Raw genomic sequence first — 24,041 nt, 5'->3', positions numbered from 1 at the left:
TCTCCGACTACCGTTAAGTTTAGTAAGCCCTTCCGACTGCTTCGAGTTACAAGCCATTGGTGTCTAGTTCACGTAGAACATTACACCATTACGGAAGCTGGAGTATTTTAAGGACAAAAGAAAATGAAATAGGTTTATTTCAAACTATATTTATTGTACTATAACAGTAATAAGAATTGTGGTTTAGTCGTAGATTTACGTTTACGTGCAAAACTAGGCTTACGATGTTTTGTGAAATTGGGCCCAGAAACGGCTGATAGGCATACTACTCTTTTCTCTTTCTTTCTTGACTTAATTTTATATATTGGTACAATCTTCTACCCTCCGGAGCCGGGCCCGTCCGCACCATTATATCAACCACGACTGAATTATACTCTAGTCTGATTTTCTTATGTTCAAATGGATCCAGCTTCTACGCATAGATTTTTTTTTTTTTTCATTTAAACGTATTTTCGACCTTATATCCAATTAAGGTTTAAGCACGCTGTCCTAGACACACACCTCAGCTATCTGGGCTGTTTGTCCAGGACAGTGGGTTAGTTCAATGTTAGTGGTTAATGAGAGAGAAAATGGTGTAGTGGCCTTACACCTACCCATTGAGTCGTTAATGGGTGAGAGCCGGTACCGGGCTACGAACCCTGTACCTACCAGCCTAATGTTCGATGGCTTAACCACGACGCCGGTTGCATAGAACTACATCTACCGACTGTCACTCCAGGGAGTTTTTTCTTGATGGGATAAAAGTCATCTCGTCCCTATCGGGTGTGCATCTTAATGGTCTTGACAACAGATATTTAAACCAGGCGAGAGATGTATGCCTTAATGCAATTCAGATCTACATGTATATGCCACAAGGGTCGTTATTGTGAAAGTGAAGGTCTTCTTTCTAGCACTTATAACAGTGGATAAAACCTGCGGTTTGCCAATCATGTACAAACTGGTATTCACTTTGACCAGGCGCGTAAGCAGGATTTTTAGCAGGAGGTCTAGACTGTTGCAAGTGAAGTTTACTGGGATGGGGAGGATGAGTCCCCTGCACGCACTGCCTCCAACTCTGAAGCTGGAGGGACCAGGGTATGTGTTGTACCCTAGCCCCAAGATGAAGTAAATCTAAATATGGATTTGAATGAATATTTAGTTTTTATTTCTCGTTCCAGCCAGTACTCCACAACTGGTGTAACAAAGGCCACGGTATGTACTATCCTGTCTGTGGGATGGTGCATATAAAAGATCCCTTACTTCTAATGAGAGTAGCCAATGGCATGGTGGCAGCAGGTTTTCTCTCTCATGAGGAATAGATCCTAAATGAAAACTACTTCTAGATATGACCAATGGACTGAATTAAAAAGAAAAAAGAAATGTTTTATTTAACGATGCACTCAACACATTTTATTTACAGTTATATGGTGTTGGACAAATGGTTAAGGACCACACAGATATTGAGGGAGAAAACCTGCTGTCACCACTTCACGAACTACTCTTTTTGATTAGTAGCAAGGGATCTTTTATATACACCATCCCACACAGGATAGGACATACCATAACCTTTGATGTACCAGTTGTGGTGCACTGGCTGCAGCGAGAAATAGCGCACTGATGGGGATCGATCTCAAACCGACCACCCATCAATCGAGCGCTTTACCACTGGGCTACATCCAGCCCTTTGGACTGAATGAAGCCTTTTGTTAGGAATATGGTTTGCTGTCAAAATGTGTCTTTCAATGCATTCTCAGACTAGCATTAATGAAATTATTCGAAAACACTTATTCCAAACTAGAAGAATAGACCTAGAGGCAATGTGTAAAAACTATGTTTCATCCCCAGAAAAGTGAAGTCATCTTTGAAAACTCTTTGTAACAAAAGATTGATAATGGCAACAGTTGATTGTTAGAAAATACACATTCTAAAACAAAACTATCAAGAATATAAATATTTTTATAATGACGTTTTATTGAATACATCAACTATTCCCCATCCTCGGAACTGTCACTGTCATCTTCACTGTCATCATCATCATCTTTGTTTTCAGTCTCTAATGTATCTGATTTGTCTTCTGCAAGATCGCTAAAAAAGTCACTATGCTTGGCTGATTTTAACGGTTTTGATTTGAGCGATTTATTTGCTTTTCTTTTTGTATTGACTGATGTGTGTTCCAGTTCACCGATACTCCAGAACTTGACTCTTTGGTCGTGGGAGCAGCTAGCAATAAACTGTCTATCGTGTGACAAACTCAGGGATTCCACGGGGAAACCGTCATGTTCACCAACAACTCCAATGAATCGGTTAGGTAAAATATTCACGGCCCTGAAAATAGAAACGTACAGTAATTGTTAGACAACATGTTTTGACTTCATTTAATCCTGCTCCAATGCTGTAAGCTCAAATCAACTTTTTAAAAACAATTTTAACAAAATAAAATATTTAATAATCAACTGTCCAAGCATTGCCTTAACACTGTAAACATGTCCAACAGTAGCAAACGTAAAATGTTTTTTGAGTTGGTTTGGGATATAAAACTATGTTTTACTATAAGTTTTAACATGAATCATTATAGAGTTATAGGGAGGGACATTGCCCAGTGGTAAAGCTCTTGCTTGATGTGTGGTTGGTTTAGGATCGATCCCCGTCGGTGGCCCCATTAGGCTATTTCTAGTTCCAGCCAGTGCTCCACAACTGGTGTAACAAAGGCTGTGGTATGTACTATCCTGTCTGTGGGACTGTGCATATAAAAGATCCCTTGCTGCTAATTGAAAAGAAAAGCCCATGAAGTGGGGACAGCGGGTTTCCTCTCTCAATATCTGTGTGGTCTGACACCATAAATAAAATGTATTAAGTGCGTCATTAAATAAACCATTTCCTTCCTTATAAAGCTATATCCCATCGGTTCCCTTTTTACGCAAACTGACTAAAACCTGGCCACAACATTGATGAAATTCATCACTTCGACAAATAATCTAATGACTTTAACATATATGAAGACTATTTGGTTAACACATTTTTGAAAGTAGACAAAATGTGTTTTATTAATTGGTTTAATTTTTCTCTTTCAGGCCTTCACTTCTAGGGAGGTTGGGGGCCAAAATGACCAAATTCGTTAATTTATTTCTCCATTTGACAAGGCTTGACATTTATGGAAGATGAAGATTTTAAAAAAATTATATATTTTTTTCAACCTTTTGGTTAGAATGACAAAAGAATTTTTCTTTTTTTTCTACATGGGTTAAAGGAAACATGACACGAGACCATATTATAGCTCATTTTAAAAGAAAAATGATATAAAAATAATATACAAATAACTTTATAACAATAAAATACGTGTAGTTAACTTAAAATGAAGAAATTACGCTAATCAGTATCAAAGTACGATTTATGCATATTTCTTCGTGAGCATTCGGAAAAAAAGGGAAGTGACGTCAGAGCCGCTGTACTCTTCCATTGTTGTTAACTGTTTATATATGGAGTAAGGGGCTTACGATCTTTTCAGTCCAACAGTGCCGTACTGCGCGGCCTTTGGGTGTAAAAATAAACAGTTTAAACGATCGGGATTGTCTTTTTATGGTTTTCCAAAGGATTGTATCCGAAGAAAGACGCGTGTATTTTATCGCAAAAGAAAAGATTGGACACCAACACCGCATAGTACTTTGGTGTCAGCCTAATTACAGCCCGGAGCCCGAACGTTACCCGGAGACAAAAACAGTACTCAGTTGCGAATGCCAAGGTGTACATTGTACATATTTGGCACAAAGATACACCTCAGCATGATGTATTTATATATGTTAAAACAAAAATGTAGAATTATTTATTTATTTTTTTTTTTGGGAAAAAAAAAAAAATTCATGTTAGGGCTGTAGGCCTACATAACAAAATCTGTATTCACCGTCCGAAGAAGGAAACGTCAATAAGTAATTAAATATGGCATATACAAACATGGGATTTGGCATGAGGATACATCTCAGTACGATGTATTTAAATATGTTTTTAAAAAACGTGTAGAAACAATAATAATTTTAAATAATGTTTTTAATCTTCGGGCGGAATACGTCACAAAAACGATCCTCATCGCCCGAAGCCCCAAAGCAACACGAAGTTCAATACAACTACTGTCGGTGTCGAAATAACTATTATGTTTCATCCACGGGCTGACTTGAGAATCGGAGTGTTGTTTTAGTTAATTGGTCCTTTCTTTCCGTGGCCTGCACATGTGATTCCTGATTGGCAGGTGTATCTTGCAGGGTATCGACCAGGTAAGTGATTACCACAGTCTAGACATCAGGGCCGTACCCTGACCAAAATCCATGGGGGGGCACTAAATTTTATAAATAATTTTTAACATACTATAAAGATTAAACATTTCTATGCTATTACTGGAGATATATAAAAAAAAAAAAAAAAAAAAAAAAAAAAAGAGGCAGCTGCCCCCCCCCCTGCACCCCCGGAGGGTACGGCCCTGGACATACGTACAAAATACGTGCCAGTTTTTTTTAAAGATCACAGGGTATTGTGGCGTAACCTGTCGCGACTATAGTACAATGTTAATGGACATTATCAGCCGCCCTGCTTCATTACTGTAAATAATGCTGTAAAACTCTTGATTAAGTAGACTTTCCCATCTAAAATTACAAAACTGACCAATTACGTAGTACCAAAGAAAAGAAAATTATCACTTGGGTATCGTGAGTGGTCGTTTTTACTCTAACGCACCCTACCAATAGGCCTAATAATATGCTACTTTTTTTTTATGAGAGAAAAATACTATAACCCCATTTCGTTCTATTGATGCAAATAGAATTATATATTTAGTTTAAAAGTTAATTATACTCTCAAGTCATTTATGTTGTTTTACAAGCCAGGTTAATGAAAGTGAAGCGCCTTGTCGTAAATTAGAGCGTTTGTTTACACTGTGCATACAGATTTCATTATGTACAGCCCGAACATAAAAAATGCGATATTTTCTAAAAAAAACACCCAAAATTTTTTTGTCCTACATTTATATTTTTTTACATATTTAAATACATCATATCGAGGTGTATCTTTATGCTAAATATGAACAGTATACACCTCGGCATTAGCATCCGAGTTTTGGTTTTGTCTCCGGGTTACTTTCGGGCTCCGGGCTGTAAATTGGTCGACCGGTCTGGTCTGGCACCATCAGTTTCTCCACCCTCCGACTCGCTATCCGTTTTTTCTTCAGTATCACTGTTGTAAGTAAATGTGTGTCTTTCTTCATTTACTAACAGCTCATATTGATACGGCAAACCGTTTTGCGAACGAACACTCATTGTTTTGGTAAGCTGTGCAAGTCTTAGATTCTTTATGAGTGGTACGGACTAATGCTTTTAAGTGTAAGGCTTCAGATCAAGCGACGCGTCTCTGACGTCACGGACCTCGTGATTGCCCTGCTCATTAAAGATCGGCAATTTCTGCTAAGAGCTCGTATCTGGGTTCTTTTATGGAGATATTTTAAGTAATTAATTTTTTATAATTTTTTTTTTTAGGTGTTTCAATTTATAATTAATTGTACATGGTTGGTGCCAAATATGGTTTACGTGACATGTTTCCTTTAAGAAAGCTTCCCACCAACTTTAGATGGAAATGGTCTAGTACATAGATCTCAGGAAATCTGTCCCCAACCGTCGGGCCACTGGGGGTCAGAATGACCAAATTTTCCATGTGCAAAACAAATTTCAAACACAATTTGGTTGGAATTAGTCAAGTACAATACATATATTTTGTAAGTAAAAATGTGACCCCTGATAGATGCAACTATAAACCAAGTTTCAATGATCTAAGACTTACAGTTTGCGAGAAATAAAGATAAATGTAAAAACATTTAGCTACAAGTGAAAGTTGATGCTGTTGGAAAAGTGATTAATAGAATCTATCACCATTGTGAGGCATTTCCAACCCGAGGGACAAAATGCTTTTTGTGAGGGCTGAGGTTTACTGAGGCCCTAACATAAACATTTTGTCCCACAGACAGGAAAGCACAGTTGTGTCCCCTAAATGAATGAGAAAAAGACTTCGTCATATGCAATTATGTTGGATAAAAAAAAACTTGGTGGTGAAAATTTCGTCATATGCAATTATGTTGGATAAAAAAAAAATTGGTGGTGAAAATTTCTCACATGGTTGCATATGATGGAGTTTTATAATCTTTCCTTTTGACTGGGTGAATACAAAAGTAATACAAAAAGCCGACCGACTCACCTGATCATGCCGTCCTCTGAACCAGTGCACACAATATCACTACTAATGGTCACCATGCAGTCTATGGACATTGGGTGACCAGGAAAACGATCGCTGATGTTGCCCCACTCGCCCCAGTTAAACACGTTAATAATACCATCTCCCGAGCCACACACCACCTTCTGCTGATTCTGTAAACAAAATAACACTTTCAAAAAACAAAAACAAAACATACCAAGAAATTAAATGTCTCAGAGTGCAAGTTATGGACACACAGAATTTTTTTAAATATATAAACTGCAGTACACAAACTGAGACCAAAAACGCAAATATTGTGAACCGTGTTTAATTGTCTCACCCCTAGTTCAAATATGGTATTTTTAACATCTTGAGTAAAGCTGTTTTTAAAACAAAAGTGCACAAATGATTTTTGGTAGAATTTTAATGAATTTGTACCTATGTATGTGGAATTTCAAGGTGTGATTGAAGAAAATTTTCATTGGTAACAGTACATTTTTAATATTTCCTATTGATTTACTTACACAGCATTACTAATTTTGCAAAAAGGATAAAGTTATAATGATTTTAGATACTTGTATTCAATTGTAAAGTAAATAGTCATTAAATGATTAAAATTGGATATAAAGCATCAAGAATTTGGCTAGACACAGAAAAAAAGAAACATCATAGTGATTCATACACCAATTTATTTTATGGCCCATGGATCAAAATTTTGGGACATTCCAGTACAGGGTTCATGCACCTTTTTCATACCTTTTTCCAAAACACATTAAATAATTTTCCAGACTTACTTACAGCAAGTGTATAAAATCTGAAACTTCTGAATGTTAACGATAACGTGTAAAAGGAGATCGTATTCGGGCGATGTTACACAAGTTACTGAAATTTTCTCGTTTTCCACTTTTTCAAAACTTGTGCACAAAACATTTTTTTCCATACTTTTTCAAAACCTGGAAAATTAAAAATATATATTCTATACTTTTCAAGGATTTTATATAAACCCTGCCAGTAACATAAGGATATCTTTATATGTAAAAATTTCAAAAGAGTAATGACTTTTAAATTTTGACCGAATAGTAAGATTTACCCTTAAATACATTTACTTGTCATATTAAAGAGAAAGCAGTGTGTCATCAAAGCATTTAGTGTGCATAGTAATAATTAGATTGTCATGTTTATTCTTTTGAAAAACTACTGCTTCTTTTTACTGGCAGGTTTCTTTGGCTTTTTAATACTTGTTTCAATTTTGTCAATATCAAATTCTTCATTTATACATCACATTATTTCATGTTTAACATCAGAAATAGTGTTTTAGAGTTTTGTTAATGGCAGTCTGTTCTTTATGTCTGCCATGAGTTACTTCCCTTTGAATGTTGTTATTGACTTCGGAAGTATTCAGAACTCACCAGCATTAGTTTGGATCTAAAAGTGATATTTCGAGATTTCACGATGAGTGCGAGAATCAGGTTATAACTGGAACTTTCACTTTCAGCCGTTTCGACTGTCAAATTTATTACTATTTACTACAAATGCTAAAATAATATTTATGATTTTGTCCTGATGACCGATGTTAGGATTCATGATATACCTAAACACCCTATAAAAATATTCTCATCAGATTTAGACAATTTGTGAGATTGACACCAAGAGATAACAAAAATGGCAGAATTCCTTAGATCTGCGAAAGATTCTCATCCTTAAATATTTATGTTCGTCCTCACCTTAACCACAGCCAGACTGAGGAGTTCCGAATCCATGTACTCTGACTGTAAGTCCATACGCTTGCGGCGGATGTTGAATGCCGACAGTGTTCCATCACCACTGAAGAGTAGCAGAATATTACTTAGTAACATGGTTTAAATATTATATTAGTAGTAACAAGATTTTAAGGGAGCAATATAAAAAAAATGCATTATGAATTTTTTTTAAATAATTTTCCTTGTGAAATATAAAGTTTATGACTTGAATTACATGCCCACAAAAAGATACTTCCAAATAATCTCATTTACTATTACAGAGAAACACATCTAAACCGACCCTGAACCCTGTCAAAACTGGCCGAGTTTCATACGCCTGACTTTTCTCAATTCTAAAACGTGACCATCTAAACACCGGATCCTGTCCAAATCGGAAAAACAGTAGATGCCTGAAGTGATTCGGTTTAGACAGGTTTTACTGTATTTATAAATTTATTGAAAATCCAATACGGGTGACCAACATTAGTTAATATGTGACGTCACAGGTTGAATTTGAATTGCATCTCCATAATGACAAAGTACTGGCTGCAAAGTTAATGGATACAATGTGTAGATTTTCTCTGTACTTTATATTGTTAACCATGGAAATCACTGCTTAAAGGGACATGCCCTAGTTTTTAAACACTAAGGCATATTTTTCACTATTAGAGCCATTTTTGATAACTAAAATCATACTTTACTTAGATTTTATTGTTTAGATTATCCATTTCCGTACATTCAAAGTGATTTTGGTCATCCTGGTATTTTTAATATCACAAAATGCATTTATCAGATTTTTAAAAACACACATGCGTCTGAGAGGTAACAGTTATGCAGTCGAGTTCTAGTCTATTTTTATGGGGTATTTCACCATTTCAACGTTACAGACTCATGTTTCACTCAATTGTAACATTATCCAAATGTGATACAGGTTTGTAGATTAACTAAACTTAGTGTTAATTTTCATGTGTTGAAACTAGAGTCTGTCCCTTTAAACCAAGTGGCAACACATCACAGGATCAATTTTAATTATATTTGTCACAAATACATGTACATGTAAATACAATAAAATCATATACCGTATAACCGGAAATTTTCGAGGATTTTTATTTTCGTGGGTTTCGAGGGTAAGTAGTCAGCATCGAAAATATAAATCCTTGAAAATATTCGAAAAAATCAACAAATTCTAACTAAAATATTTATTGTGAAAACCATAACACACTTGACAATTTACCGGAACATTTTATTTCCTGTCATGCGCAGTCCACCGGATACGACAAGAGAATAGTATAGTCAAAACAACAAGTTAGAATTTTTTTAAAGTTATTGCGTGAATCTCACTGTTTGTAGAATATAATGAAATATTTTTAAATTTCGTATATTGGTTTTGTCAATGTCTGCCCGCACTGCATCAGAGATTCTGGGGTGGATGAATGCAGATTTCAACATTTCCTGGCGTATTTTTAATTCTGCCATAACTTTCATAATCCACCTTGCATGAATTGGTTTTATCGCCGAAGTATGCATTTCGATCTTGATGTCCATTACAACTTCGCCGTGTTTCATAGCCAGGGAAACCCACTTTGAATACCATGTGGTAAAATTAGACTTCATGGCGTCCTTAAGTACTTTGTTCACACATACGTCGTAATTGGCTTTACACAAAATTAAAGACTGTGATCAGTTGTCTGTCGAATAGCATACCGGGTATCACAATAGCCTAGGTGACTGTTCTATTGTTTAACTTTACACGTGGGTAGTATCGAACAACTGGCAGCCTAAGTGAAACTTTAATCAACAATAGCAAGTATTCTCGCATCTAGACTTGCTAAAACTCGAAAATAAAATCACTTTCAATTTAGATTTGGCAAACAACGAAAATAAGAAACCTTGAAATGTTTTTATACCCCAAACCACGAAAAATTAAGACCACGAAAATTTCCGGTTATACGGTAATTTATTTAAATAGATATTAAGTAGACTGATACCTCGAGGCAACTACAATTTTCTTGTGGTCGTCTATGACCATGTCACTGATGAACTCATCATTTTCTTTCATCTCCATTGTGGCAGTTTTTGTTCTCATATCCCAAACCTGAAATCACAGAAACACTAAGCATTACCAGGCTGCATTGAAAACTCAGTTTAAGTCCCACACGCAAGATATATACGAGTCGAGTACTGAAGAAAAAAGAAGGAGGAAATGTTTTATTTATATGGCGTCAAACATATGATGAAGGATCACACAGATAATGAGAGAGGAAACCTGCTGTCGCCACTTCATGGGCTACTCTTTTCGATTAGCTGCAAGGGATCTTTTACATGCACCATCCCACAGACAAGATAGTACATACCACAGCCTTTGATATACCAGTCGTGGTGCACTGGCTGGAATGAGAAATAGCCCGATGGGCCCACTGACAGGTATCGATCCCACACCAACCACGCATCGACCGAGCGCTGTAGCACTGGGCTACAAAGGTGTGAGGGTACTGGTATTAAATACATCCAGAGTGATTACATTCTCTCGACGGTGGTTGTTTCATATTATACATTACCGGTAGTACTGCTGGAGTACCTCACATTGTGTATATGCATGTTTTAACAGGTCATAATAGATCACTGCCTCTGAAAATTGCGAGAGCGATAGTTTTGCGGAATCCATCTGCACACTGAATTTATGACATCATTTACATGGTCACGACGCATCACATAAAAACGAAATGGGAAGGAAGGAAATGTTTTATTTAACGACGCACTCAACACATTTTATTTACGGTTATATGGTGTTGGATATATGATTAAGGACCACACAAATATTGAGGGAGGAAAGCTGCTGTCACCACTTCATGGGCTACTCTTTTCAATTAGCAGCAAGGGATCTTTAATATGCACCATCCCAAAGACAGGATAGCACATACCACGGCCTTTAATGTACCAGTCGTGGTGCACTGGCTGGAGCGAGAAATAGCCCAATGGGCCCACCGACAGGTATCAATCCTACACCTAGCGAGCGAGTGCTGTACCACTGGGCTACGGAGGTGTGAGGGTACTGGTATTAAATAGACAGGGTAGCACATACCACGGCCTTTGATATACCAGTTGTGGTTCACTGGTTGGAGCGAGAAATAGCCCAATGGGCCCACCGACGGGGATTGATCCCAATCGACCGCTCTTCGAGCGAGTGTTTTACCAATGGGCTACGTCTCGCCCCCAAAAATTAAATGGGTTTCCTGAATTTGTTCTTGTATAAACCCATAAATGGTTTACGCAAATGTTCAACTCTCAGAGGCGTGTAGATACACTTCAGGTTTGAACCAGAAATGTAACATTACTAGTATCAGACAGTGCAGCAATATTTTTTAAATGTTTAATTTATTATCTCCCTGTATAGTCTGCGGTAAACTAGTCAAATTGTGTTTAATACGAACTACCTGTACTGTAACACACTCAGGACAGGTTTTAGGACATTAAGAGGTAAGGGTCAATTTTATATGCCTAGGTTAGGCAACTCTGGGTTATGGTATAATAAGCAGGATGGCAAATATGTAGTTTTTTGGACAGGTCTACTCTATATAAAGATAAAAACGTGACGAGTGCACCATCCCCACACTAGAGATTGTGCTACCCCCTACTTCAGATATAAACATGACATGCTGAAAACGGGCTGACAACTTTTCGGGTACTTGACATGTTACGAAAACCACAGGTTTTGCATGGGTTACTTGAAGACAAGATTTGGTTGGAAGGTATATAAGCAAACGCATCCACAATATACAATTTACATTAAAATTTTGCAATAATTATTGAAACTTGGAGGGGGGGGGGGGGGGAAGGGATGAAAATTTTAGCAAAGATGACGGACTGTTTTCATTAAAACCTTTATAAACACAAATGTTAAAATCCTCAACAACAATAACAAAAAAAACCTAACATAAATTTATAGCTGAAAATAATTTGTCTATTTAACTACATATTTAGTTTGCCTCTTTTGTAGGTCTGTATGCAGTACACTAATGATACAGTACAGACGCGGATGCAGGATTTCTGAAAAGTGGGGGGTCCAAATTATTAAAGGCATACTGTCACAGATTTAAGGACCTTATTTCTCTAAAAATGGATAATAAATCAAAATTACGTTAATTTTTGCAGACCAGATCTAGCAATTGCATCACTTTAACTACACCATGATGGAGTGAAATCCATGCTAACCCTCTCATTACTGCTAGTTTTTGAATTATGGACCATTGCCATAATTCAATTATTTTTTACAAAATATCATTAATAAGTGGAGTATGGTGGTTACATAGATGGTTGAATAAAGTACATTTAGGAACAAATCATATATATATATTTTCAGGTAATATTTTGCTAGGTCATGTGGTCTGTGACAATATGCCTTTAAAGCTAAAATCTCTTAAGTATTTTTATTATTTAAGCATTTAGAACAATTAATATAATCATGTTTCCCCTTAAAGGTTATGGTAGGTTTTCAAAAAGGAGGGGGGGGGGGGGTCCTGACCCCCTGGACCCCCCCTGGATCTGCTATTGCAGTACTTAGTAACTGTACCTTGAGTACACCATCGTCATCACCAGTAACCAGGAAGTTCTCGTCAGATACCAACAGGCTATATATGGCAGACCTAGAGAGAAAACATTATGTTATGAGACATAGGAATAAAGGAATAATTGACATTTCGCCCACCAACATCAGTCACACTAGCTCCCCTCATAAATCAGGGTCTGTCACCCCATACAATGAATACCCTTTTGTCTCCAATAGTTCCTACATCCTATGAACAAGCATGAATACATGTTTGTGTGCAGTGCTTGAATAGCAAGTAATGTGGACTTTGGTATATATATAGAGGTTTTTGGTGATCCAAATAAAACCTAAAGTTATATTACAGTAAAACCTCTCAAAACCAGACCCTCTGTAAACCAGAATCCCCTCAAAACCGAACGTTTTTTTATGGGCCCTTTTTAAATATCTGCACATAAGAGAACTTCCCTAAACCGGATACCTCTTAAAACTGGACTTTTCACTTGGTCCCCAGGGGGTCCGGTTTAGAGGAGTTACACTGTATTACAGAATAAGAAAGATATTGTAGCCATTGGTGTATAGCACTAAAAATACTCACTCATGTGCCTTTTTAATTCTTGTTTTAATCTGCCCCGTTTCAATATCAACACAACACAATGATTTATCCTTCGATGCAGTGTGCAAGTCATTTCCACTGGGAGAAAATTTTATAGTGCGGCAAGCTTTCTTGTGATGACAAAGTTTGTGTTGTAAGACATTTTCTCCACCGGCTTTGTAAGAATGACTGAAACAAAACATAACCAATTATCAGTTATATTTACAAAGACATTAATTAATACAGATTAAAGCCAAAATTAACTTTAATGTCCTGAGAGAACTAAAACTAAAACATTATCCCACACATACATGTATATATATATAAACAGGCTGGACTACATCCTTCCTTCCCAAACATAAATGAATAAAACAAAAACCTGATTTTTCAAGTTCAGGCATCGGAATAAGAAAGCGTAGTGCTTGGTAACCCATGTACAGATTACCACAAATTATTGGCCTAGTAACCTAACCTATTGGTTACAACACATCTATGTAGTGTTTCTGCCAGAAAGTTCTGGGTATGGCGCTATGGAATTGAATGCAACCACAATCAACTGGGGCTATAGGGGGCCTCCCCAAGAAAGAAAATGATTCAATTTTAGGGTTAGGGTTAAGAAAATCATACAGTAATAATAAGAGTAATTAAGTTTGTCAAAAGGTTAACTAAAAAATTTTTAATCTGCAAACATTTTTGCGTATGGCGCCATACCCGTTTTACCCTCTGGCAGAAACCCTGCTATGAAGTGTACAATTCCTAGTATCATTCGTTCATAAACAAGCTGATATTACTAGTAATACAAGTATGTTATTCATAATCATTCATATTACTGTTCTCGCAGTATCGATAACTGTGCAGGGCTCAAACTTAAGAATTTATTGCCTGCCTACAAGCGACCAATAAAGCGATTATGTTCAACTTTACCAGAAAGAAAATGTGAACTTGTTAAAACAGCACATTCGGGGACTGCCCGTACATAAAATGTTTGAAAACAAAAATACATGTAGCGTTTAAAAATAAATGTATATTCACAATGCAAAAAAAATAATTCTGATAATCTCAAACTTTATAGTAATAAATTAATAATAATTAATAATAAACTGCAAAATATATTGGTGTCCATGGTCTGTTCTTTAGTAAATTATGTCACTTACATATAAGTCACTGATGGGTGATAATGTTGCTACCCATAACAAAAATTGTGGATCATATTACACTACAGCAAACCATATCTATAACAATAATATTAAGTAGAACATACTAAAATAATTATCATACAGGAAAATATTTCCATCGATACAGCCAGACGCCACAATATCCTCATACGGATGAAAACAAACGGTCACTACTACATCTTCAAATGACAGGTTCTTAGGTGTTGCTTTTTCAATCTACAAAAAACAAGAAAGAAAGAAAGAAGTGTTTTATTTAATGACGCACTCAACACATTTTATTTACGGTTATATGGCGTCAGACATATGGTTAAGGACCACACATATTTTGAGAGGAAACCCGCTGTCGCCACTACATGGGCTACTCTTCCGATTGGCAGCAAGGGATCTTTTATTTGCGCTTCCCACAGGCAGGATAGCACAAACCATGGCCTTTGTTGAACCAGTTATGGATCACTGGTCGGTGCAAGTGGTTTACACCTACCCATTGAGCCTTGCGGAGCACTCACTCAGGGTTTGGAGTCAATATCTGGATTAAAAATCCCATGCCTCGACTGGGATCCGAACCCAGTACCTACCAGCCTGTAGACCGATGGCCTGCCACGACGCCACCGAGGCCGGTAAAAACAAGAACGTTAAAAGTTTGTTTTGTTTAACGACACTACAGCATATTAATTAATTAATCATCAGCTATTGGATTTTAAACATTTGGCCATTCTAACAATGTCTTCTGAGGAAACCTGCTACATTCTTCCATAACAAATTAACAGTAAGTTTTTTAATATGCACTTTCTCACAGACAGGACAGGACAACACATACCAATGGCCCTGGGGCTCAAATTATTTTCTGGCAGAAAGCCTGTATGCTGGGGCGGGACGTAGCCCAGTGGTAAAGTGCATGTCTGATGCATGGTCAATCTAGGATCGATCCCCGTCAGTGGGCCAATTGGACGATTTCTTGTTCCAGCCAGTGCACCAAGACTGGTACATCAAAGGCTGTGGTATGTGCTATCCTGTCTGTAGGGTGGTGCATAAGATCCCTTGCTACTGATGAGAAAATGTAGCGGGTTTCCTCTCTATGACTGTGTCAAAAATGACCATATTTGACATCCAATAGCCGATGATTAATAAATCAATGTGCTCTAGTGGTGCCGTTAAACAAAAACAAAAAACAAAAACAAGCCTGTATGCTATTTTTATATTGGGACCCTTTTATTGCATAATGTATATATACAGGTAGTGTGTATCCATATGTCTTTTCGCAAAGTTGACCAATACCCAACGATAGGCCTACACGTAGCCCAAGTACTCAGGCTAGCCTATATGCTAACCATGTTTCCAAACCTTTTTTTTTCTTTTTCTCTTCTGGTTTCTTTTTTAGGGGGGGTGGGGGGGGGGGGGTGGAGGGGGCTTCTGCCCTCCTTTAATTTTTACCCAGCGAGAATATTATGTAGGCCTACATTTCCTTCTGCTCTTTTTCCATTTGACTCAACTTCAAAATATGGTCATAAATTTGATTTTCAGATTATTTTCTAAAAGACAATCCACTGCATCCTTTCTGTAACTTGTGCTAATTGGATCAGGTTCAGTGTCATTCTGCTCACTGGTGTTATCAGATAAGTATTTGATTCTATGTTCAGTATTATTGTCAACATCTACTGGACTGTAATTTATCATATTCATCTAATACAGTTAAAAGTTAAAAAGTTAGAGAACATTGATTTATTAATCATCGGCCATCGGATGTCAAAACATTTGGTAATATTGACCTATATTCTTACAGAAGAAACCCGCTACATTTTTCTATGAGTAGCAACAGATGTTTTATATACACCATCCCAGACAGGATAGCACATGTATACCTTGGCCTTTGATATGCCAGTCGTTGTGCACTGGATGGAACGAGAAATAGACCAATGGCTCCACCAACGGGGATCGATCCCAGACCTACCACGCATCAGGTGAGTGCTTTACCACTGGACTACGTCTCGCTCATCATCTAATACAGATACTGTTTCTTCCGTTTCCACTGTTCTTAGTCTTGGTCTTCTATTTTGAATTCCAAAATGTGCCTCAAAGAGTAGGCCTACTTCAGGCTCTTGTAAAATTAAAATATACATTTGTAAGGAAAGAAAACCAACTCCTTCTATACAAATGATGTGAAGTGAGTAAAGTGAACAGATATTATAATAATTTAATAATAATAATAAAATTGGTTGAGGGAGAAACCTTTCAAGAATTGATCTACTATACTTCCACATGTTAATCTCTAGACCAGCTTATGCAATGACATCATAGACGTATAATAAAGGTATAAAAATGAAACGTTTCTGTGACCGTACTGCAATGTATGTGCAAACGACAGTAAATTTGTTTGCAAATGATGGTAAAATAAATAACTAAAAATGTAGTATTGTTACAGATATATATATTTTTTTGTAGGAAATGATTTAGTTTTCAGTATTTAGATTAGAAATAGAAATAGGAGTAGAAATAGTGGTGTTGATTGTAGTCCACAGAATAGGTAGGCCTAACCAAGTGGTAGACCCATGCAACCCGATATGATCCTAATTTGATGTTTGGTCTAACTTATGAATATTGTATATAACTTCTGGAAAAGTTGCTGAACTTTATGTTATGTATAATCATGTACATTATAAAAACATGTGATACTTGCATACCATATTGATATATAGGACTTCTCCCTATGTTTGTAAATGTGTATCAAAGTACTGATGGTATTGCTAACTATCTCGACCAATGTTCTCAGGTATAAAATACAAGAGTGTAACCAAACACTACTGTACATACAGATATATGTTTACTTCAAACTGATCTTCATGTAAAGAAGAAGATGTCATCTTCTAAATTCTTCAAAACAAACAACGCAAACAGCATGTCAACTTTTACTTCCGCGTTTACATGTGACTTCAAACTTTGAGCCACGTTTACTCGGTTTCTAACGTCATGCTAAGTTGTAGGTTTTCACATGTGACGGCTCATATATCTTTATCAATTGCATCCTTCACTGGAGAAATGTTGGTTTATATATTCCAATTCATGTTTGGATACCTGTATCTGCCAAGGAATAAACTTAAGATTCTAGCAGCACATTGTATTTGAACAATTCTTTGACACAATATTTATTTTATGTGTATACCAGAGGGCTCGAATTTAAGAATTTATCACCCACAGCAATTTTTTAAAATAACTGCTGTCGGGGAAAAGGGCCCACCGATGGCAATTTTGAGTATGCCAATATCATTTTTTTTAAACTGACTTTGCAACAAATAAACTCGACTGAAAGGTTATTTTTCTGTATGTACATGTAGTCATATTTCTTCAATTTATACCAATAAACTTCAATAAACAAGAATTTATTAAAAATGGAAGAAAGGTCATGTTTTATTTAATGACGCATTCAACACATTTTATTTACGGTTATATGGCATCGGACATATCGTTACGGTTATTAAAAATGGAATCATGGACTACTAGCATAATCTAACATTTAACGGAACCTGGTGTTTCTCAGTCGAAGTTGCCAAAATTTTCTGTGAATATGACATGAATACTGTGGGATAAAAAAATTCTGTTCTTCTTATTTTCATGGAATGAATCGATCACATTGATATATTGCCAGCTGATAAAAAATAGTGTCATTTTTGTAAAGGTGGTGTATATATTATTTGGCACCCAAAATAAATGATTTTAATAATGAACACTACCACTTCCATTGTTTTTTTCAAGTGGTGATAATATATCCCACGCACCCACCCCCAAAATTAAACGTTTCTATATTTTATTGAGAATTGCTAAATAAACAAATGACTAAGTAAAAATCATCACTTTTGACCAATTAAATCTGCATTTGAGGATAAAACATCAACACAAGTTAGTGGACACAAAAGACAGAATGACCGTTCTGATCACATGGCAAATTTGGTGCCAAATAAGTGGTTTTTCAGTCTGAGATTGCCGAAAGGATAAAAATAAAAACATTTCACTGCTAAAATTAAATATAACTTTTATTGTACACATGTATCAAACATACAAATGGATACTGGTATGGGATACAACAGAAGCTGTTAAAAATATTGTTAAATTACGTTATGGTCACTGTGGTAAGCTACTGAAGTTTTCTGTCAATTGTGCTTTCGTACACAATGCGGCTTGTTTCCTTTGATGTCCAGTGTGCAGACTGATTGATGTTTTTAGTGTGAAAAAAAAGTGTGTATTTTGAAATAGCGGAGGTGGGTGTTGTAAATTTTAACAGGATGCCGAAAAATAAAGAGGGGCGCAGAAAAAACCAAATGGGAATGCTAAAGGTGAAAAGGGGTGGCATAACACAAAAGCAAGAAGGCAAAATGCAGTGAGAACGTATATTATACAACAACACAAGGTATGCACATGACTAGTTCCATCAAGTGGTACTAACCAAACACCCATTAACTCCAACCAGGATCTGAACACTTGTGTTAAATACTGGCAGATAATGTTCAGTGCGTTTATATATTTTGCTGTCGGCAATGGCAGTCGGGCCTCATTTTTATTTGGCGGAACAAAAGTGCCATCGGTGGCGCCCCCAACCGATGGCAGTTTATATGTCACCGCCATTAAGTTTGAGCTCCGTACCAGTTTGGATTCACAAAATGGAAAATTTGGTATAAATACAATATTCTTTAAATTGGTGGATTATCAATAATTCATTATTTGGTCAAAACATAGAATTAACTGATAATAGTATTTTTGTATCTACATAAATCCATGTTAAATATTCGAACATGCTCCCCCGAAGGTCCAGTTTCTCCATTTCCAATTCTTGATGGCGAGATCAAATGTATTGAAAATAAAAGTAATTTCTTTTAGGTACATGTGCATTATCTAGTCAGTTTTGTCAATTTCTCTATATAGAGAGATTTAATACATTTTTAATCTTTACTCAGTTTAACCTGCCATCTTGAATGTCACGTCCTGGCTCAATGTCACATCCTGGCACAAAGTTTGAGGTGGTTATTTTAATCATTTAATACAACCAGTCATCATTATACCTTTTATTTATACTTAGAACATTGAGAAGAAGGAGAATTAAAAAGGATTTTTATTTCTGAAAAATAGTTTTTAAATAAAACTAACTTTTATATGTCAAATCAGCCAGGACGTGACATTATATATTTTGAAAAATAATTTAATATACTAATTATGATATGAAAGAAGGGAAAGTAGTATTTTCATATGCAGTATATTTTAGATATGATGTCCTGATATCTAATTTTTTTATTTGACATAACTAATGAAATATTACCCAAATATAAATGTCAAAAATAATTTTTTCAAATAAAACTGTCATTAAAACCCATAAAACATAAGTAAATTGGCAATAAAAGTATATTTGTATGTGCTTAAGGGTGTTAACGTTAAGCTATAATAAAAACTTAGTTTAACAGATCATTTTGAAATTTTCACACCCATGGACCAAATACCACGGAATGGCCCTTTAAAGAGAATTTTGTCAGTAGACGCTGTGACAATCATGTGACTTCAACAACTAGATAGTAGTACAGTTGAGAACAGACAAAAATAGTTTTTAAAATTAAGTTTTCTTTCAACTTAGTCTTTGAAAATCATAGAAAAAAGGTATTAAGAAATGTGCAGTGTTAATGAGTGGGTTAAGTTCAATCTTGCTTTCTTTGCTAGTTTTAACCTTATTTTTACGAACAGTTTTGTGAATGTGACAGACATTTGTTTACCACTTCCCAAGCAAAAGTCAATGATGTCAGAAAATTTCATATGTACGTACAAGGGGTGGGGAAAAATAAAATTGTCAATCGGTCCCGCTTGATGTCATCATTAACGGAGGGGGGAGGGGGGGGGGAAAGAAAGGAATAAAAAAAAACTTCTTTTTTTTTATCACATTAGTGAGAAAAAAAAACACCCCACAAATTGTATATATTTTACATAATGGAATAAATAATATAAAAAAGGAATAAAAGCTATGAATTTAAATCCCATATATGTATAAAAAGTACAAATATTCAGTACTGTGTCCTGAAAATTAATAAAAGATCGCACCGTTGAAGCGTTTGACAACCTGAGCTAGCACATGTTTAGACAAAGAGATTAATAACGTCATCACTGATTGGACGAAATTTTACCTCTACTGGCTCTTGAGATAACCAGTACATGTAGCTGTTCTGTTTACTCCCACTTGTTAACAAAAAAGTGGAAACCTTTTGTTAATTTTAAAATCTTTTATAATTATTGGATAGACTACATTGAACAGTCAACAATAAATACATTTATAGATTATTTCAGTATATTTTATGCTATTTCAAGCAGTTTGTATTGCACAAAAGTCTCTTGCTTCGGACTGGGACACTCGACCCGACAAATCTCCGTACATAGGTGTTGATTGTAACCAGTTGCAAACTCTGGGTCCTTTGTTTTAATTGGAGTGTAATACCTTGATGGCTCTCTCACCAAGAATGGTGTTATTGTTAACGTCTGTTTAATCTCTTGATCGGCTCAGCAACTTTGACAAAATTAATGTCTAGCCTAGTGGCTGTGGATGGACACTACTGTAGGTCCGACTTCAGTGACTGGCGATATATACTTAGGCAGACTTCAAAATCACAGACGTCTTGCCACTAGCCATATTGACCACTATTTATTTATTATTTTAAATCATGCAATGAGATACCGATGTCTGGACAGGCCTGTCCACTTGACGGATAAGAATTTGTTCCAATAATAGAAATGGACAGGTGCTTCGGACCGACAAGAATGACAAAAGTGGGACCGGCAAACACACGTTTAAAAAAAAAAAATTCGGTCTCAGAGATCGAGAATCGGTCCCAGACCGGGAGAAAAGGGCTTTTCCCCACCCCTGGTACGTACTGTTGCACACAAATGTCACAACCACCGAAACAGGTCAATGGACGATAATAAATTGTCACATTATTATTGGGGGAGGGAGCCAAGTTGGGGCCCAATTGGTGAAACTGGGAATTTACTGACCCCTGAGTGAAATGTCTGGTACCAGAGAGACAGATTCTGAGACAGACTGCATGGCAGATACATGTACAGAGAGACAAATGTGAAAAATGTTTTATCAAGGAACTCAAATATAATCGATGTCAAATAAGTATTTAAAATGTGAAACATACTATTTTTACTATGTTTGACATTAAATACTTATACATCGATCATAGGATTGTTGTCCTATTAGAGTGGGAATCTTTGACCACTGTTTGATAGTCCTCCAGCAATTTCACATCATTTATGTAACTTGGTCTCTGAAGGTTAGAGAAAGAAAAAAAGAAATGTTTTATTTGATGATGCACTCAACACATTTTATTTACGATTATATGGTGTCAGACATATGGTTAAGGACAGCACAAATATTGAGGGAGGAAACCTGCTGTCGCCACTTCATGGGCTACTCTTTTCGATTAGCAGCATGGGATCTTTTATATATATGCACCATCCCATAGACAGGGGAAAGAGTTCGACCTGTACCCATCTATATCAAAGTAGGTATGTCAGTTGATTGCAGTGCAATTGGTATCATTGGAAAGAGCTAGAAAAGACATTTAAAATGATCTTTGAATTGTGATGATAGGATAAATATTGAGGGTGCTATGGTATTTTGAAGTCGCCTAATTTAGAGTGCTTTTCGTCAATGGATTTACATGTAAAACAAAGAAACACTGTGACCATTTTCTTTAAAAATGTGCTTCAAAATGCCATACAACCCTTCATCTGTATCACTGGTAAGAAAGACTCCTACCACTAAGAGATGGGTTATTGCCTCTTAAAATCATCTTATCACAATATCAGTCATTTTAATTCACTAATAATTAATTAATTACCTACCTAATTACCCAGTAAATAGAGGTAGTCCCATTCTGAAAAATGCCCATAACCTCCTTAATATTTGGAATATTTCAACAAAACCTGCACCAGCAGACAGCTATCAAAAAGTTATATCAGATGGGTCTATTCTCACTTGAACAATAACATTACTGAATTACTGAGCATAGCAATGCATGCAAAAAAAAAACATTAAGGAAATAATTCCAATAAAATGTGCATCAAGTGAGTACAGGATCCAGCAATCTTTCCCAAATTGAAATAATGGCAAAACTTTAGAGACTTACCACAAAAATATTAAAACGAACATCAAAACTGACGAAAATAAACCATATGTAGAAAATAAACACTGAGCACATCGCTAATTTCAATGTAAACAGTAGTCTGGACCAATCAGGTGGCAGCATTTGGGTCATGTGACCTAATTTCGGGTCGCATGCACACTTTTAGAACAAAACATGCCATACAAAATCATTAACCATCGGCATTATTAAATCCCAAATTTCAATGAAATGCATATATCAAAGCCATCTTTGCTTGTTAATAAACTATTCTGATTACAATTTGAAGAATTCCAATGAGATTAACCATCATTATTTTGAGGTTGATTATCGAAGGTTTGTTGACAAAACTGCCCATCAACGGCTTGGACACCCGATCCTGCTCCTGGTATAAATCAGTGGCTGTATGTAGGATTGTCTTGAAAATCCACATAAAGGTAGAAAAGAACACATACTACAGGTCTATATAAGTTTGAAAAGAGTCTTTACTCACTTTTCGGTAAATCGGAGGCATTTTTTATTGGTTATGTATACCGAACTTTTAACAGACAATTTGTGAAACTTCTAGGAATCTTATGGAAATAAATCGAAGACGAGGCAACTGCTGAAAATGTAAACTACGTCATCAGTATAAGTGTAGATTTTCAACCTTGCGCCCACGACCCAGAAAATGCACTTGAAAGTACAGCATTTCCACTGCCCGCTGCACTGCGATCAACCCAGAAACCAGGTATTTGACCTAAGCATATATGCGATGCCTGGGGCCGATTCTCACATACCTAATCAAAGGCTATAAAGACTAACCCTAACCCTAAAACTACTCTAACCATTGAAAGGGGGGTACGGGTTGAACTCGTACCTAGACAGGATAGCACATACCACAGCCTTTGATGTACCAGTCGTGGCACTGGCTGGAGCGAGAAATAGACCAATGGGCCCACTGACAGGGATTGATCCCAAAACCGTTAAAAACGACCAAGCATTAAGTGAGCGCTTTACCACTGGCTAGTCTTGCCCCCAGAGAGAGAGAGAGAGAGAGAGAGAGAGAGAGAGAGAGAGAGAGAGAGAGAGAGAGAGACACAGAGAGAGACAGACACAGAGAGAGAGACACAGAGAGAGACAGACAGAGAGACAGACAGAGACTGATAGATGGTTCGGAATTGCTATGCTGTAAATATTGAACAAAACATCGAATTTCAATTAAAACATGCTCACTTTCGTCGCCATTGTGGTTAATACAAATCCATGTATTCTCATTATCTGAATTTAATTTAAAGTCTAAAACAATAATAACATTTTCAATGTTAAATTTTATTGTTTTAAAATTATGTATATATTCTTTAATTTGTATTTTATTATTAACATCCGTTTAAAAGTATCATTTTCACTTAAATTTTGTTTTATTTAGAAAATTTCAAACCGTTTCTTTTTCCGGGCAAATATGGACGGATAAGTAAATTTCGTGTTTTCGAAAGTGTGTTCTGGTGCAGGTTCCAATGTACCAAAACAGTAAACGAATACTCCGGATACGCCTGTATTCCTAACTTATAGCACAATCGAATTGAATCAGAAATAACCGGCGTTTTTAAATCTACGTCATATCCGGTCTTCACTTTTAGTTGTGTTTTTTTATTC

The 24,041-nt window shown here is 36.2% G+C and overlaps 1 protein-coding gene across 2 annotated transcripts; it reads right to left on the bottom strand.

Annotated features, from left to right (window-relative positions):
• Nucleotides 1-1,932: 1,932 nt before the first annotated feature.
• LOC121376263 (WD repeat-containing protein 55-like) lies at nucleotides 1,933-23,648 on the bottom strand. 2 transcript variants are annotated; one of them, XM_041504092.1, is made up of 8 exons: nucleotides 23,622-23,648; nucleotides 14,360-14,472; nucleotides 13,085-13,270; nucleotides 12,514-12,586; nucleotides 9,932-10,038; nucleotides 7,929-8,028; nucleotides 6,208-6,377; nucleotides 1,933-2,304 (listed from the first exon to the last, which is right to left on the bottom strand). In XM_041504092.1, the coding sequence occupies exons 1-8, from the start codon at nucleotides 23,631-23,633 to the stop codon at nucleotides 1,965-1,967; spliced, it is 1,101 nt and encodes a 366-aa protein (XP_041360026.1). In that variant the 5' UTR covers nucleotides 23,634-23,648; the 3' UTR covers nucleotides 1,933-1,964. The 2 variants fall into 2 exon arrangements, with proteins under 2 accessions (XP_041360026.1, XP_041360025.1); XM_041504091.1 differs by lacking the exon at nucleotides 23,622-23,648 and adding an exon at nucleotides 22,714-22,854.
• Between the last annotated feature and the right edge of the window lie 393 nt (nucleotides 23,649-24,041).

This window comes from Gigantopelta aegis, chromosome 6 (genome assembly GCF_016097555.1).
Source record: "Gigantopelta aegis isolate Gae_Host chromosome 6, Gae_host_genome, whole genome shotgun sequence".
Lineage (NCBI taxonomy): Eukaryota > Metazoa > Mollusca > Gastropoda > Neomphalida > Peltospiridae > Gigantopelta > Gigantopelta aegis.
The sequence above is the reverse complement of the archived record's forward strand: the minus strand, read 5'-3'. Positions and strand labels throughout refer to the sequence as shown.